This window comes from Zonotrichia albicollis, chromosome 1, assembly GCF_047830755.1.
Source record: "Zonotrichia albicollis isolate bZonAlb1 chromosome 1, bZonAlb1.hap1, whole genome shotgun sequence".
Taxonomy (NCBI): Eukaryota; Metazoa; Chordata; class Aves; order Passeriformes; family Passerellidae; genus Zonotrichia; species Zonotrichia albicollis.
In genome coordinates, this window is record NC_133819.1 from 114,607,175 (window position 1) to 114,619,722 (window position 12,548).

Genomic DNA, 12,548 nt, shown 5'->3' on the forward strand with positions numbered 1-12,548 from the left:
AACACTCTCTTCTACCACACATTGTTATTTGCTGTGTTTAGCTTGTGTTAAAAAGATTCATCTTTTTTTAAGGTAGCTTAGCTACCAGTGGAAACACCACAGCAGTACATTCCTAAATAAAAAATTAAGTCATGTCGTTAACATATAAATGATCAGGACTTCAAGGAGTGACAGATCTGTTTTGAAAGACTTACTAAGTTTAGTGTACTATGCTTCAACACTACAGCACCTACAGTAGATACTGTTAAAATAACCCTAATAAATTTGAACTAGTAACACAGAAATATTATAGTGTTCATGTGTAAAGAAAATTCTTTCTATTTTACTGAAAGTTTTACTAAGGGATTCCTTAGGGCATATAGTTATATGAAATAAATGGAAGTTTGATACATAGATAATTGTGTATACCTGGAAGCAAAGTCTGTTCTCTGAAAATTCAGTGCAGTGTAGGAGAAGTTTTAGTTATTTTACTAAGGAAAAAAAATTCTAAAACCCGGGTTGTCTCTTATGATAATATCTTTCTAAAAATATACAAGTTTATGCAGAAAGATGGTCTTATCTTTCAGGAGAAGATGGATGATAACAGCAACATTAGCCATTTTTTCTTAGTGAAACCTTCGCTTTCTTCAAATCAAGAGACTTTTTGGCATTGAATTCTATTAAGTAAGATTTCAACGCCTGAAATTTAGAAGAGAGAATTTTTCATGATTTATTGAATCTAATTGGTGGTTGAAATTCTTTGTTTTGCTTTTCATTTATTTTATTCTCTACTTTTGTGAAACACAAGTTACAGAATAAGAAAAGGCTAACAAATGCTCTAGAACCAATCAATGTTATGAAATTAATAATAATACAAAATGAGCATGTAAGCTTATGTAGCGTCTTTCATGTAGAAGTATCCCAAGGCACTTCGTAACAGAAACTCAATAAGGAGTGCAAAAGTGCTTTGTCAGATAGGATAAGCCAGGGGAAAAGGGGAAATTAATTAAACATGGATTTAAATTTCTCAGCCAACACAGCATTTAGAACCTTGGTCAGAAAAGACAGTGGTTCCAATATCTGTATCCAGGGAACACAACAGACTATTTCAGTCTTTAATTCTTGAGGAATGTTCAATAGTTTTCCCACAATAACATGGGTATGACTAACAGGGATGCAGTCCAATGGCTGCATTTCCAAAGAGCAGTCCCTGCCTCTCTCCCTCTACCTTTTCATGGACAAGTAGATCCATAAAAGTTGATCGCCTGACTTGTGTGCCAGTCACTTGACCGTGGAGATACCCAACATGGAATTTGGTACAGCAGAAATGATAAATGCCAAGTTAAGGGCTGGATAATGCTCTTCTGTGCTGTTTAGCTCACTGTTTGAAACCAATATATGTTTCCTTATGGAGGAGGTCCACATCTCTGACAGAGTGATCTGCCGCACAGTACTTCCTAAGACAGTATGTGTTTCACAGAGTGAAATGAATTTGCTTGGGAAAAACTATAGCAATCGATAATACATAAATCACAGCTTCCCTGATGTTGCAGAAACTTGCACATCCTCTATTTTTCAAACATTTTTCTCTTAGGAACACATGGACCATCCCTTTTTTTGGATGGCTGCCTCTACGGATTAATGCATCCTTCTGGTGCATAAATTAGCGATGCACAGAGGAAAAAAGGAGAAGCACTAAATCTCAGGAAACTGAAGCCATACAAAAAAATGAGATTCACAGCAGAGCTGAATGAGTGACTCACCATGAATAATTTATCCAAAAAGTTAGCCTACACTTCTGTTCATGGAGTAGCTATAAGAAGCTTATAATTTCCTCAGTTTTATTATAAAACAAAACCTTAAAACATTGTATGTCTTCACTGCAAATAACTTCCTGAAAATATTTCATGTCCTATTTTAAGAGATTGGGCACTTTTGGTTGATCAAATAAATCACACAATGATGTTTCTGTTCCCAAGATGGATGAACCCACAAGCACATATTTCGGATGCCTGCTGTGAATAAGCAAGCAGCCCAGTAACGTGATGAAAAGTGAGTGTAGGGAATATAAGTTAACTTACAAAAAACTCCAAAGATTTTTTTTTTCAGTATTTACACTGAAGCTGTAGTGAATTCTAATTCTGATTAATAACTCCAGGAATTTGTAGGTACCTCTAAATATTTTCTTTCTTGAAGACCTGGTACAGAAAAATCTGCCAGTCTTTCCAGAGTTTAATCTAAGATTTTGGATCAGTTATTAGGATTGGGTGCATGCATAGGTAAATTAAAGTAGTTATGTTGAAAATTACTAGACATTCGCAATCTGAAATATCCTGCTGTAGTTTGTGTTTTTGAGTGGGTTGACATTCTTTGTGTGAGCTTGAGAAATACTCCCTGCTGGTTCCATAAATTATGAAATCTCAACAAATACTTAAGGAAGAATGAGCCATTACTGCATTTAGAATTTTCAGGGGTATCCAGACCAGTTTTATAAAAGCCATCTAGTAAAATATATTAATATATTTTGGAATGTTCAGATATTGAAATGCTGTAACGTATATGACAGGAAAAAGAAGACTGAAGAGCTGAACATTCACCAGAAATTATTTTGTTGTGTGCCCTGACACAGGCTGAAAATAAAGACAACATACCAGAATCCTGACCACTTCACATTACGTTTGATTATGCTTGCATAATTACTGTTAACATTTTGCTTCAGTTTTTTGTATATCTAAAAAGTGAATCTGCATAAATTATTGTTTTTCAGATCTATGCTACAGCTTTACAAAATGCATTTGCTTGATTCTTTATTTTATGGCAGTAGCAGTGGTATAAAATTGTCAATATCATAAGAAAATAAAACTGCAAAAATAAACTATGTAAGTTCTTACCTGAGCTCTTGAGCTATGGAGTCCACTTGAACTGTTAATAAAAGCAGGAAAGAATTAATTAGTTTACACTTCCAGATTTGTGCTTTCTGCAGCCTTGCACCTGCCTATCTGTAATGACAGAGGAGTGGCTATCAAAACACAGGTGGTTATTTCATGCTAACCACAGGATTGTAGCTACTAGTGACAAATGCTGAATGAAGGTGTAATTGTCACAGTTATTTTAGGATGCATGAAACCTGGAGTATGATGTTCAGCAGAACAATAAGGAAAATAATGGAAATAAAAGTAAAGAAAAGACCCTTGTTTTTCCTGAAAATAGAATGCAAATTCTCTAATTTCCAGAATTTAAAATCAGTTTGGGGATTGCAAAGGCTGGTGTTTACAAATTCCTGCCCACACAGGAGTATACAGCATATTGACAAGGCCAACAGGTGTCTCATAGGGCAGAGGCAATTTTTGTTGTTTCCACTTCTGGGGAAAATGCTCTTGATATGTTAATTTCTATAAGGGTGTATGTACATGTATAAAAATATGAAGAAAAAAAATTCCATAAGTTTTAAAATTGTGTTATTAGCCTTTTGAGTGAACGGGTATGAAACCCCTGTTAACTACAACTGAAGTTTGCTCTGCCAGCCAAACTCTATTAACTCACAGTCCTGACCAACAGAGAAGACATGCCCTAATGCTGGGGTGTGAATAACTTCCCTAATCAGAGACTTTCCAAGTTCTCTGTTGGGTACTTTTGAAATATATATGAATTTTATATTAATTTCATAGATCACCAGTGAGAGTTGCATCAAAGTTTTGATATGACAATAATAATGGCTTTTAGAAAGGTTTGTCTGTATTTATCCCCTTATCTGCAGTCAGTCTGCAGTACTTCAACGCTTTTCCTCTGTCTTTTCCTCAGTGAGGTTTAGCACTTTTTGCCCCTTTGATCATTTGAAAATAGAGAATTAACACCAAATCACTCTAATCTTTCATTCTGACCATAACTTGAACCTAAAGACACAATATTAACAATTCAAATTAGTGAATTGGGACAACAATAGAAGTAGTCTGTTTTGACAGTATTTAGAATCAACAATTCTCATTAATATTAGAGTGAAGGATGGGTGCTTTGTGCCTCTGAAAACAGTCATAAGCAAAAATGTTCACAGGGTAGGCAAAACTTTTACATTTATTTTTAAGTATATCCATTTTTCACTTGTTATCAAGAGTCACAAAAACTGTTATGAATTAAAATAAAAAGTTATTTTCCTGGAAGGGCTGTACTGCTAGTCAGTCATGTTTTCCAGATGTTGAGATCATTAAGGGCCTGTTTATCTCTCTGTACTGCATTTCCATCTGTTCCTTACAAAAAGAGAGTAATATCTAGGAAATACAACTATGTCATAACTTTGCAAATGAAACATGAGCACCAATGCTTCAAAAAACCCCACAAGATTCTCTTCTCCCACATACACCTGCAGCTTTTGATTAAAGAAAATTTGCCTCTGGACCATTTACTCAGCTATTTTATAGATAATTAATGGCAATAGACAGAAAAAACATTCAGGTGGATGAGACAAAGTTCTGATATACAATTTTTTAAAGCATCCATTAAATGTTGTCAACTCAACTCACTGCGGAAAATCATTTTGGGTTTTTTGGTTTTGTGCGGGTTTTTTTGGTTTTTGGGGTTTTTTGGTTGTTGATGGTGGTGGTGGTTTTGTTTGCTTCTTTTGGATAATAAAAGTCTATCCTTTATCGTCTTTGAAAAATAACTCAAAGAAAATAGCATCAGTAGATTTTTTTGGCTTTTCTTTATACCATAGCTAATAACATTGTGCCTCTGACTGCCAGCAGTCTGTGTCCTGCCCTGATTAAAAAGCAGCCGTAAGGAAGCTCCAGAGTTTCTCAGTGCACATTAAGGGCTGTGCACAGGAACTATGATATTTCATGGTGTTCTGGGCACAGGGTCGTGGCGTGTGCTTGCTAACTCACCCTTGGTTCCTTTGGAGCGTGTGCGCAGCTTTTTATTTTCCCCATCTGCATCCATCTGCAATATTAACACAAGGTCTTTAATTCATACCTTTTGCCATTGAGAAAAAAAATAAAAACAACACTCCAATACTTTTTTTCACATTTCCAAAGGCCAGACAGTAATAGGAAAAAAAAGAATAATCATGCCTTATTAATCTTGTCAAAGAGATAAAAAGCCATCTGTGAATATCTAGTAAATACCGAGGAGATACCTATAATGATGCAGATTTGTTTAATAAAGTGATAGTTATGAGTGACTCTGTAAGGTTTAATGATGAGGTCTACAGGTGTTAGCTGAAGGCATAAGGTTAGAAAGAGTAATGCTGCGTGAGTGCTGCTTTCAGCATCCACCTCCTGAAACAAAAGGTCCCAGAAAGCTGCCGTGACTGCAGGAACTCTGCATTTTCACTGTAACTGAGGCATAGCTCCATAGCTATGTTGGAACCTGCATTTCTGACTACTTCGTCCTTAAGACATGAAACCTTCCTGCTTGACAATGCATAACGACACATAAACAGCTTTGAAATTCTTCAACACTTAATCAACTACTTCTTTAAGAAGTTTTGCTTGAAGAGACAGTGAGTTATGGATTTACAAGAGATTTTTTTGGAGAATCTAGTGTCCATATTTGTATTTTATATTAAATAAAACCAAACCAAACAATCAAAAACCCCAGAACCCCCCAGAAGTCAGCTGATGTCATAAGTTTTCTAACTGAAATAAGAGAATCCATTCAAGATCAGCTGTTCTCACTACACTTTTGGCTACATCTAAACCCAAACTGGAAATATGCACCTTCTGGTCTTGGATGTGGCCCAGACACATAATTATAGGGGTAGGCTTTCAATCCAGGGATTTTATTGCAAACCCCTGAAATTCAAAGGGATTAAGATTTCATGTTGTGGTGTGGAGAACTGCAGTGACATATAGCAGATTGTACAACAGTGCAATTTTGACCATGTCCAGGGAGGCAAACTCCTTTCTAAAAGTAACGCTTTCTACATAAGAAAGACTCTATCACCAGGAATTTTTTCTAAGCAAAATTTTGGGAACTATGGAATTTTTCTGCAGTCTCTGAAGGAAGCTTGCTATCTGTGTTTACTTGAATCTCAGTTTCCCTGTTTGTAAAATGGTGATGATAAATATATTGTAGACAAAGCAACTCCCATGGGCTTCTGCAGATCAGTTTGCAGACACCAGCATCTGATTTATGAAACTGTGTTGGGTGATAGGTAGATATGGAGACCAGAAGTTGCCAGGCATCTCTCCCTGAAAAATGTCACAAGATAAATACTGATGTCAACAGAAGATCCTGTCAATTATTTCACTTTTTCTTTCTGAGGATCTGCTGAACTGCACTGAACTGAGGAATGATGCAAGAAGTCCTGTTTGTGCCTCTTTCCATTTATAGAGTCTGAAGATCTGAGTATGCTTTATTTTTAGCTCAATATGACTCAGATTACTGAGATGTTTCAAAGGTCTTATCTGAAAGAACATTGCAGAATATTACAAAATTGACCTGAGAAATAAAGAGTAAAGTCAGCCTTTCTAGGGGATAAAAAACATTTCTCTAATTTCCTGGGGTTTATTTGTTTTTGTATATGTTTGAATATTATGAGCAGATATTGGAATCAAAATAGCAATTTGAAAGAGAGAACACAAACATTTGAGAAGGGTATTCATGGACTTGAAGAAGTTTAATTCTAGAACACAGGTTAGTGATGTCTGAAATGAAAATATAAACTGATGGAAATGCACATCAAAGCCAGACAATTATACCTTTTCTCTGTTTAAATTTACATCTGATATTGATTATTAGCAAGGAAAAACATGAAGAGCTTCTGTTTATATAGTGGGGCTGATGTCAGCTTTTACTTGTTACTATCCTTAAAAGCTGGAGAACGAGTTTTTGCAATGTGACTGCAATGGTAATGGGAAACATGGCTCTGTTCTCTGATGCTGAGTTGTGATTGAAGGCACTGACCTGCCATAGACTTATAATAGGGGAGCAGGTGTGGCAATGATGGACTTTAATTTCCTTTAATAAACCTTTTATGTGCCACACTTTTACTGCCATTCTATGCTCTCCAAGGTCCTGCACATAATAGGTTCATTACTTTTGATTACTATAGTCTATTGAGACAAACAACTCCAGAACACACTATATATTATGTTCAGTTAAACCAATATAGACTATTTATCCACTGTGCATTATTTCACCTGCAACTCTACAGAAAAAATTAACAACAGCTCCTGTAAGCTAAAACTATTAAAACCACTGGTACTCCTTTGTCATCATTTCATAATAAATACCACACCAATCACAGTGCTGCTCTTTTAATTATGAAACAAAAAGTGCTCACTGCTTCTACTGAACAGCAGTTACTTTGGTCTAAACAGCAGGTTGCATTGTGATGAATATTTAAAAACTGCACAAAGAGTGAAAACCAATGACAAAATCAATGCAGGTGATTTTTCAATTGATTTTCTTTCCTTGAAAAAGTTTCACACTATGAGATATCTTTTTATCAACTCAAACCTATAATTTATAAGACAGTTTAGCCTGGTGCATATACATATCAAAATAATCATCATGTCTGTATTGCACAAAAGATACCTTAACTTAAAAAATAGCCCTGTGCATTAACTTGAAATACAGAAGTAACTGTGTCAGCAAATAAAAACCCTTCTCTTGCTCAAAATTTAAATGTCTTATCTTTGGATTTTGGTAGTCCTTTTAGAGACTGCCTGATACTGATACAAAGTGAATGAAGAGTCTCACTTCTGTTTTTCATCTACACAGTGATAATTTTACATGAAATTATATCAAAGGATGGTCAGCAAGAAGCATTCAAACTTTCAAATCACCCATGGAACAACAAAAGGATTAAAATCTGAGAAATTCTAGCCAGTATTTTTACAGGTACTCGTTATGGGGGTGTTAATTTGAGACATGTATCATTACTGTTGTGAGTGTAAAGGTTGGATGGATTCTGGAAGGTGCTTCATGCTGTCAAGGCCGGGGGATGATCACCCTCCCTCACACTACATGTGTTGTCTTGAGTCAAGGATCCATAAGGGGTAAACAGAATGGTCATGTGTGCACAAAATCCTCACACAATATCTCACTGCTAATTTTTTTTAGCCATCAGGACCATGGGGATAATGGAATGTGTGCCAAGAAAATTTTATTGGAGGTTATATTCCCATAATTTTTAAGGGCAAGCTTTATAAAAATAATGGCAAGTGAATAGTGGAACTAAGTCCACTTAATCTTTGTGTTTTATATCTAGATTCTCTCATTTGATGGATTTTAAACTCATCTAAACATTTTCTTTTCAAAATTAGTTGAAGCTAGCTAATGGACTCTGAAGGAATTAGTGGGAAAAACACAGTCAGAAACACAAGGACAGAGGTGCAGCAGCTCTGCAGTCCCAAATCATTAAGCAAGTAGGCTAAGAAATAAATACTTTCTGCTTCAGTTATATCCCATTTCTGTGATCTCAAAATTTACTGAAGATATTGATGTTGAATTATTTTTTGAAAACATGTTCCAGCAAATCTCCAGAGGTTAATGAATGCCCTCTGCCTTTGTGAATTTCCTTCTGATCTTTCTTCCACTTTTCCTTCAATGTTGATTGAGACGTAAGTGTAAGTCAACAACTAGATCACAGAGAACTGACTGGAGTCACTGACAGTACCCCAAATTCTGCTTGGCTGAAACTGTAAAAATTTACTTTTTAACTGCTACAGGATATTCATGTTTCTCCAGATTAATTTACTGGTGCAATAGCAGCAATCATACTTTCTCAGCAAACTATTTCAGAGTTCCTGGCTGCAGGAACCAAATGGCAGTTCTTTTGTTTGTACCATCCCACTGCAGTTAGCAGACTCAAGAGCAGCACCTGGAAATACTTCCCTGAGTGAGAGAATCAGGATTTGGCTCTGAGTTTGGCTTTTTGTGTGCCTGGAGTCTGTCTGTGCACATGTGCGTGTACTGATGCTATAATAGGATCCAAGAATATGACTAACAGCTGAAAATAGGGCATGTGCAATAAATTATAATAATGACAATAATAATAGTAGCAACTATTTCAGTTTATTTGCACATTTTTTATTTTGAATTTCAGAAACTGAATTGACACTACTATCTGAGTAGGATAGTTTTACAGTACATTACTGTGAAATAAACTATGGCTTAGGGAAGCCAGTGCTGCTGACATAGGTAAAAGTGAAATGCATCTCCTGGAAAGAGCTCGTGTAAGAGCTATGCAGTTTGTAATTTCCATTGTACTCTTCACACAAGCATGGCTTTCCTGGAGTGGGTTTCACACTGCTGGAGTGTCAGTCGGTTTCCTTTTGCATAACTAGTTAGAGGAATAGAAATCCCCAGTTCATCTAGAGATAAGGAGTATAAGCTTTATCATTGCACTGTGACTTTCTGACTTGAAGTTATACCTGATTTTCAAAATTAAATTCAGGTAATCATTTCACTAGGACAAAATTTGCCTGATTTTGAGAGGTCCGGAAAAAGAATCACTTTTCTCTACTCTTTTTAATTTGTGAATTGCCGAAGTTAGTATTGAGACAAGAGCTATATCTGTCACAAGCTTAGTGAACTCAGTCAGAAGAAAAACCTCCCTGATTTTTAAAGCACACAAATCCTTTTTCAATCCATTCTCCAACACAAGCCACAAACTTCAAAGATGAAGTCAGATTCTGCTAAGGACAATGAACAGGACTGTGCTATACTGTGTCCCAAGGTGACAGGACACTCTGTGTACTTGTCCCTAGAGTAAATAATTCTCCCTACAGTAAAACACTCAGAGCAAGATTTTCAGTGGTTTTGATACTCATAATTTGATATTTCTTTTCACTAACTCATGTAAGATTTTACCACATAAAAAGAGAATAAAGTCATAGAGAAAAAAAAAAAATTAATAAATCTGACAGCAAGATTTCCTATAGCCTGCCCAGAAGAGCAGATCATTATTTGTCTGTATGTCTATATGTGTGCTGACTAAATCTTTCTCTTAGTCTATGATAACATTTTTAATATGAACTACTAATCTCACACTGACTGTGAGAAGTATAGTGAGAAAAAGAAATGCAGAGAACAAAAATAACAGTTTCTAGATAAAGGTATGTATTTTCATTTCTGGCCATAAAAATAATCCAGAATCCAAATGCAATTCTTTTTTAAGAACATTGTTTGCAATATGGTTAAAGTTTCTTGCTCTTCTTTTTTTTTCTTTCTTTTTTTTTTTTAATATGTTGATGACCAGAAACAAAAAATATTTAGAAATATATTCCTAAAGACTATTACTAAAATTATGCCTTTTTTGGTGATTTTGACTATTCTTAACCAAGGAGTCATCGCATCTTTATTTTTGAAAATTTTGTTTTAGCTTGCTCAAAGCTATGTCTGATTTCTCTAGGCAAAAGTTGAATGACATGGAAATAATTGGTTCAGCTCGATGAATTTCTTGGGAATTAAAATAAGTACATTTACTAAATGCAAACTTTAGACCATGTTTATAACACATATAAATCATCAACAATTTGGCATTTTATACTGTGATTGAATGGTGTATCCATTTGTGAGAAGTAGATTTTTTTATATTGAATTCACTACTTGAAAATATGCAGAAACAAAATAAGCCTTAGATCAGAGGCAAGCTTGAATAGCTTTGTAATAAGGATGATTTATTTTGATTCTCACTTCTGATTTCTGAGTTGTCACTGCTGTTGTATACTTCATCCATGCAACTTTGCACAACTGGCAGTGCTGAATATAAACCAAAGCCATATGTTTATGTCCTTTTGCCAAACGACTACAGCAAATAGTTCTATTATTCCCTTGGGTAACCAACATGTGCCAAGTATTTCTATTAGTCTTCTTTACCAAGGCTTTAGAGGGCAGAGTCACAGCTTCATAAAATTGAGGGGCAACTGCCAGTTTTTAAACTCAGAGAAAAATTATATAGTATACTAAGCTGAAATGCAGCTCAAACCAGGCTACTTTTTTTGGAAGCTTTTCTTCCTAGACTTACATTTTTTCTGTAGTTCAAGGTGTTGTCACTATTTCCTGTGCTACTATACATTAAATATTATTTTTTAGAAGAAAGAGTCAGTAAAAAATAAAAGTTTTGATGCTTTGAGGTCTTTTTAAATACACTAAGGTTTTAGCCCACCCAACTGCTATATAGTTAAAAAAGTCCCAAATCAATAAACCTTATATATATATATATAAAAATCACCAATAAGTTATGAACCAATAATTTTAAATTTAAGCAGTACACTGTGAAATATATTCTCATTCCTGGAGTCATATAGATTCAAAGATACTTGTGTTACTGACAGTATGTACGGCTAAAAAAGTGTAGTTCGCAAATTTAACTAGAATTTCTATGCATTTACAAAATTTCTCAACTCTTCTACTGTTTAGTAGAGTCTACTGTTTATAGAGTCTACTGCTATACCTGACTGTTGAAGACTTTCTTAAAACAGCTGATATTATGCAAGAAAAGTAATCCTAGTGCATGAGACACAACACATGAAACCACAGAGTATTCTACTACTAATATAGAGCCATATTCTACTCAAAATTAATTTTTTAAAATAAATTATCCCACCTTTGTGTGTTTCCAGGTGAAAATACGTGCAGATTCCAAAGGACCAAATTTGTCACACAGCCCAAGATGCCTTGCCTGATTTAACAGATAATCCTCAAATTCATTCTCTGGAAAAAACAGACAAAGGAACAAAAACAAAAACAACAAAACAAAACAAAAAACTATACTAAATAAAACATAGATGAAACAAGACACTCTTTAAATCAAATGGGTAAATAATCCAGGTACAATATTTTCTTCAGCGGTTTTACGAAGATAGGGTGTAGAGGCATCAATGGTGCTTCTAAAAGGCATAATGAATATGGGTTTTTTTTCTTTTCTTAAAGTAGTTTCTTTACATCATTAATGCTCTCTTGATCACTTATGAAATAAACCTGCTCTAAGAAAAAGTTTTTCGTCTTGTGTGGACAAAAATCTACCGTTTCTATATGAAGAAATCCTTAGTCAAGTATTTTAATTGCATCAGAACCCCTTTGACTGAGTGGGATGGCTCAGTTCATGATGCAAAATAAGTGAGAAGCATTCTGAAACATTTTAAAAGCAGAAGAAAACCCCTCCGTTCTATTTTTTCTGACTTCAAATATTAAAATTTAAAGTTTGGCAGGCTGAGAGTGTTCTCAGTTTAAGCCAAATTAAGGAAATCCTTGACATTTCTCCATGCTCAGTTTTTATTCCTTTCTGAGAGGGACTTTATGCTAAATCAACAGTGACAGCGAGGGAAGTAGAGCTGCAGAAGTTCACATCTGAGTGTACAACACTGAGATCCTTGTTTTCAGAAATATCCTCCTAACACTTAAAGTTCTAGATACCTGCAACCTGGAAGAATCTGACAATGAGCAGTTACTCAGGAAAAGTTTTATTTAGAGGTTGTTCCTAGAAGTAGTGACCAAAACATTAAAATTTTGTTATCAGCTGCAACTTCGGAGGTCTGTTTCACATATCATGCAGTGTCTTTTTTAAAATAGATCTATTCATTGAAGATATTCCAATTAGGAAAAAGTTTGCAAATAAAATTTCA

General features: G+C 35.0%; 1 protein-coding gene across 10 annotated transcripts in view; it reads right to left on the reverse strand.

The window, feature by feature from the left end:
* ST18 (ST18 C2H2C-type zinc finger transcription factor) overlaps positions 1-12,548 on the reverse strand; it is a 167,717-nt gene that overhangs the window by 61,449 nt on the left and 93,720 nt on the right. For 3 of the 10 annotated variants that reach the window (XM_005479288.4, XM_026791277.2, XM_014264017.3), the window contains 3 exons: positions 11,531-11,637; positions 4,857-4,911; positions 2,871-2,901 (listed from right to left, as the gene is read on the reverse strand). The exons of 2 other annotated variants lie outside the window; for them this stretch is intronic. In XM_005479288.4, coding sequence (XP_005479345.2) covers positions 2,871-2,901; positions 4,857-4,911; positions 11,531-11,637 — 193 coding nt within the window. The remainder of the gene's footprint in view (positions 1-2,870; positions 2,902-4,856; positions 4,912-11,530; positions 11,638-12,548) is intronic. 5 more of the 10 variants (XM_074550958.1, XM_074550953.1, XM_026791269.2 and 2 more) reach the window with 2 other exon arrangements.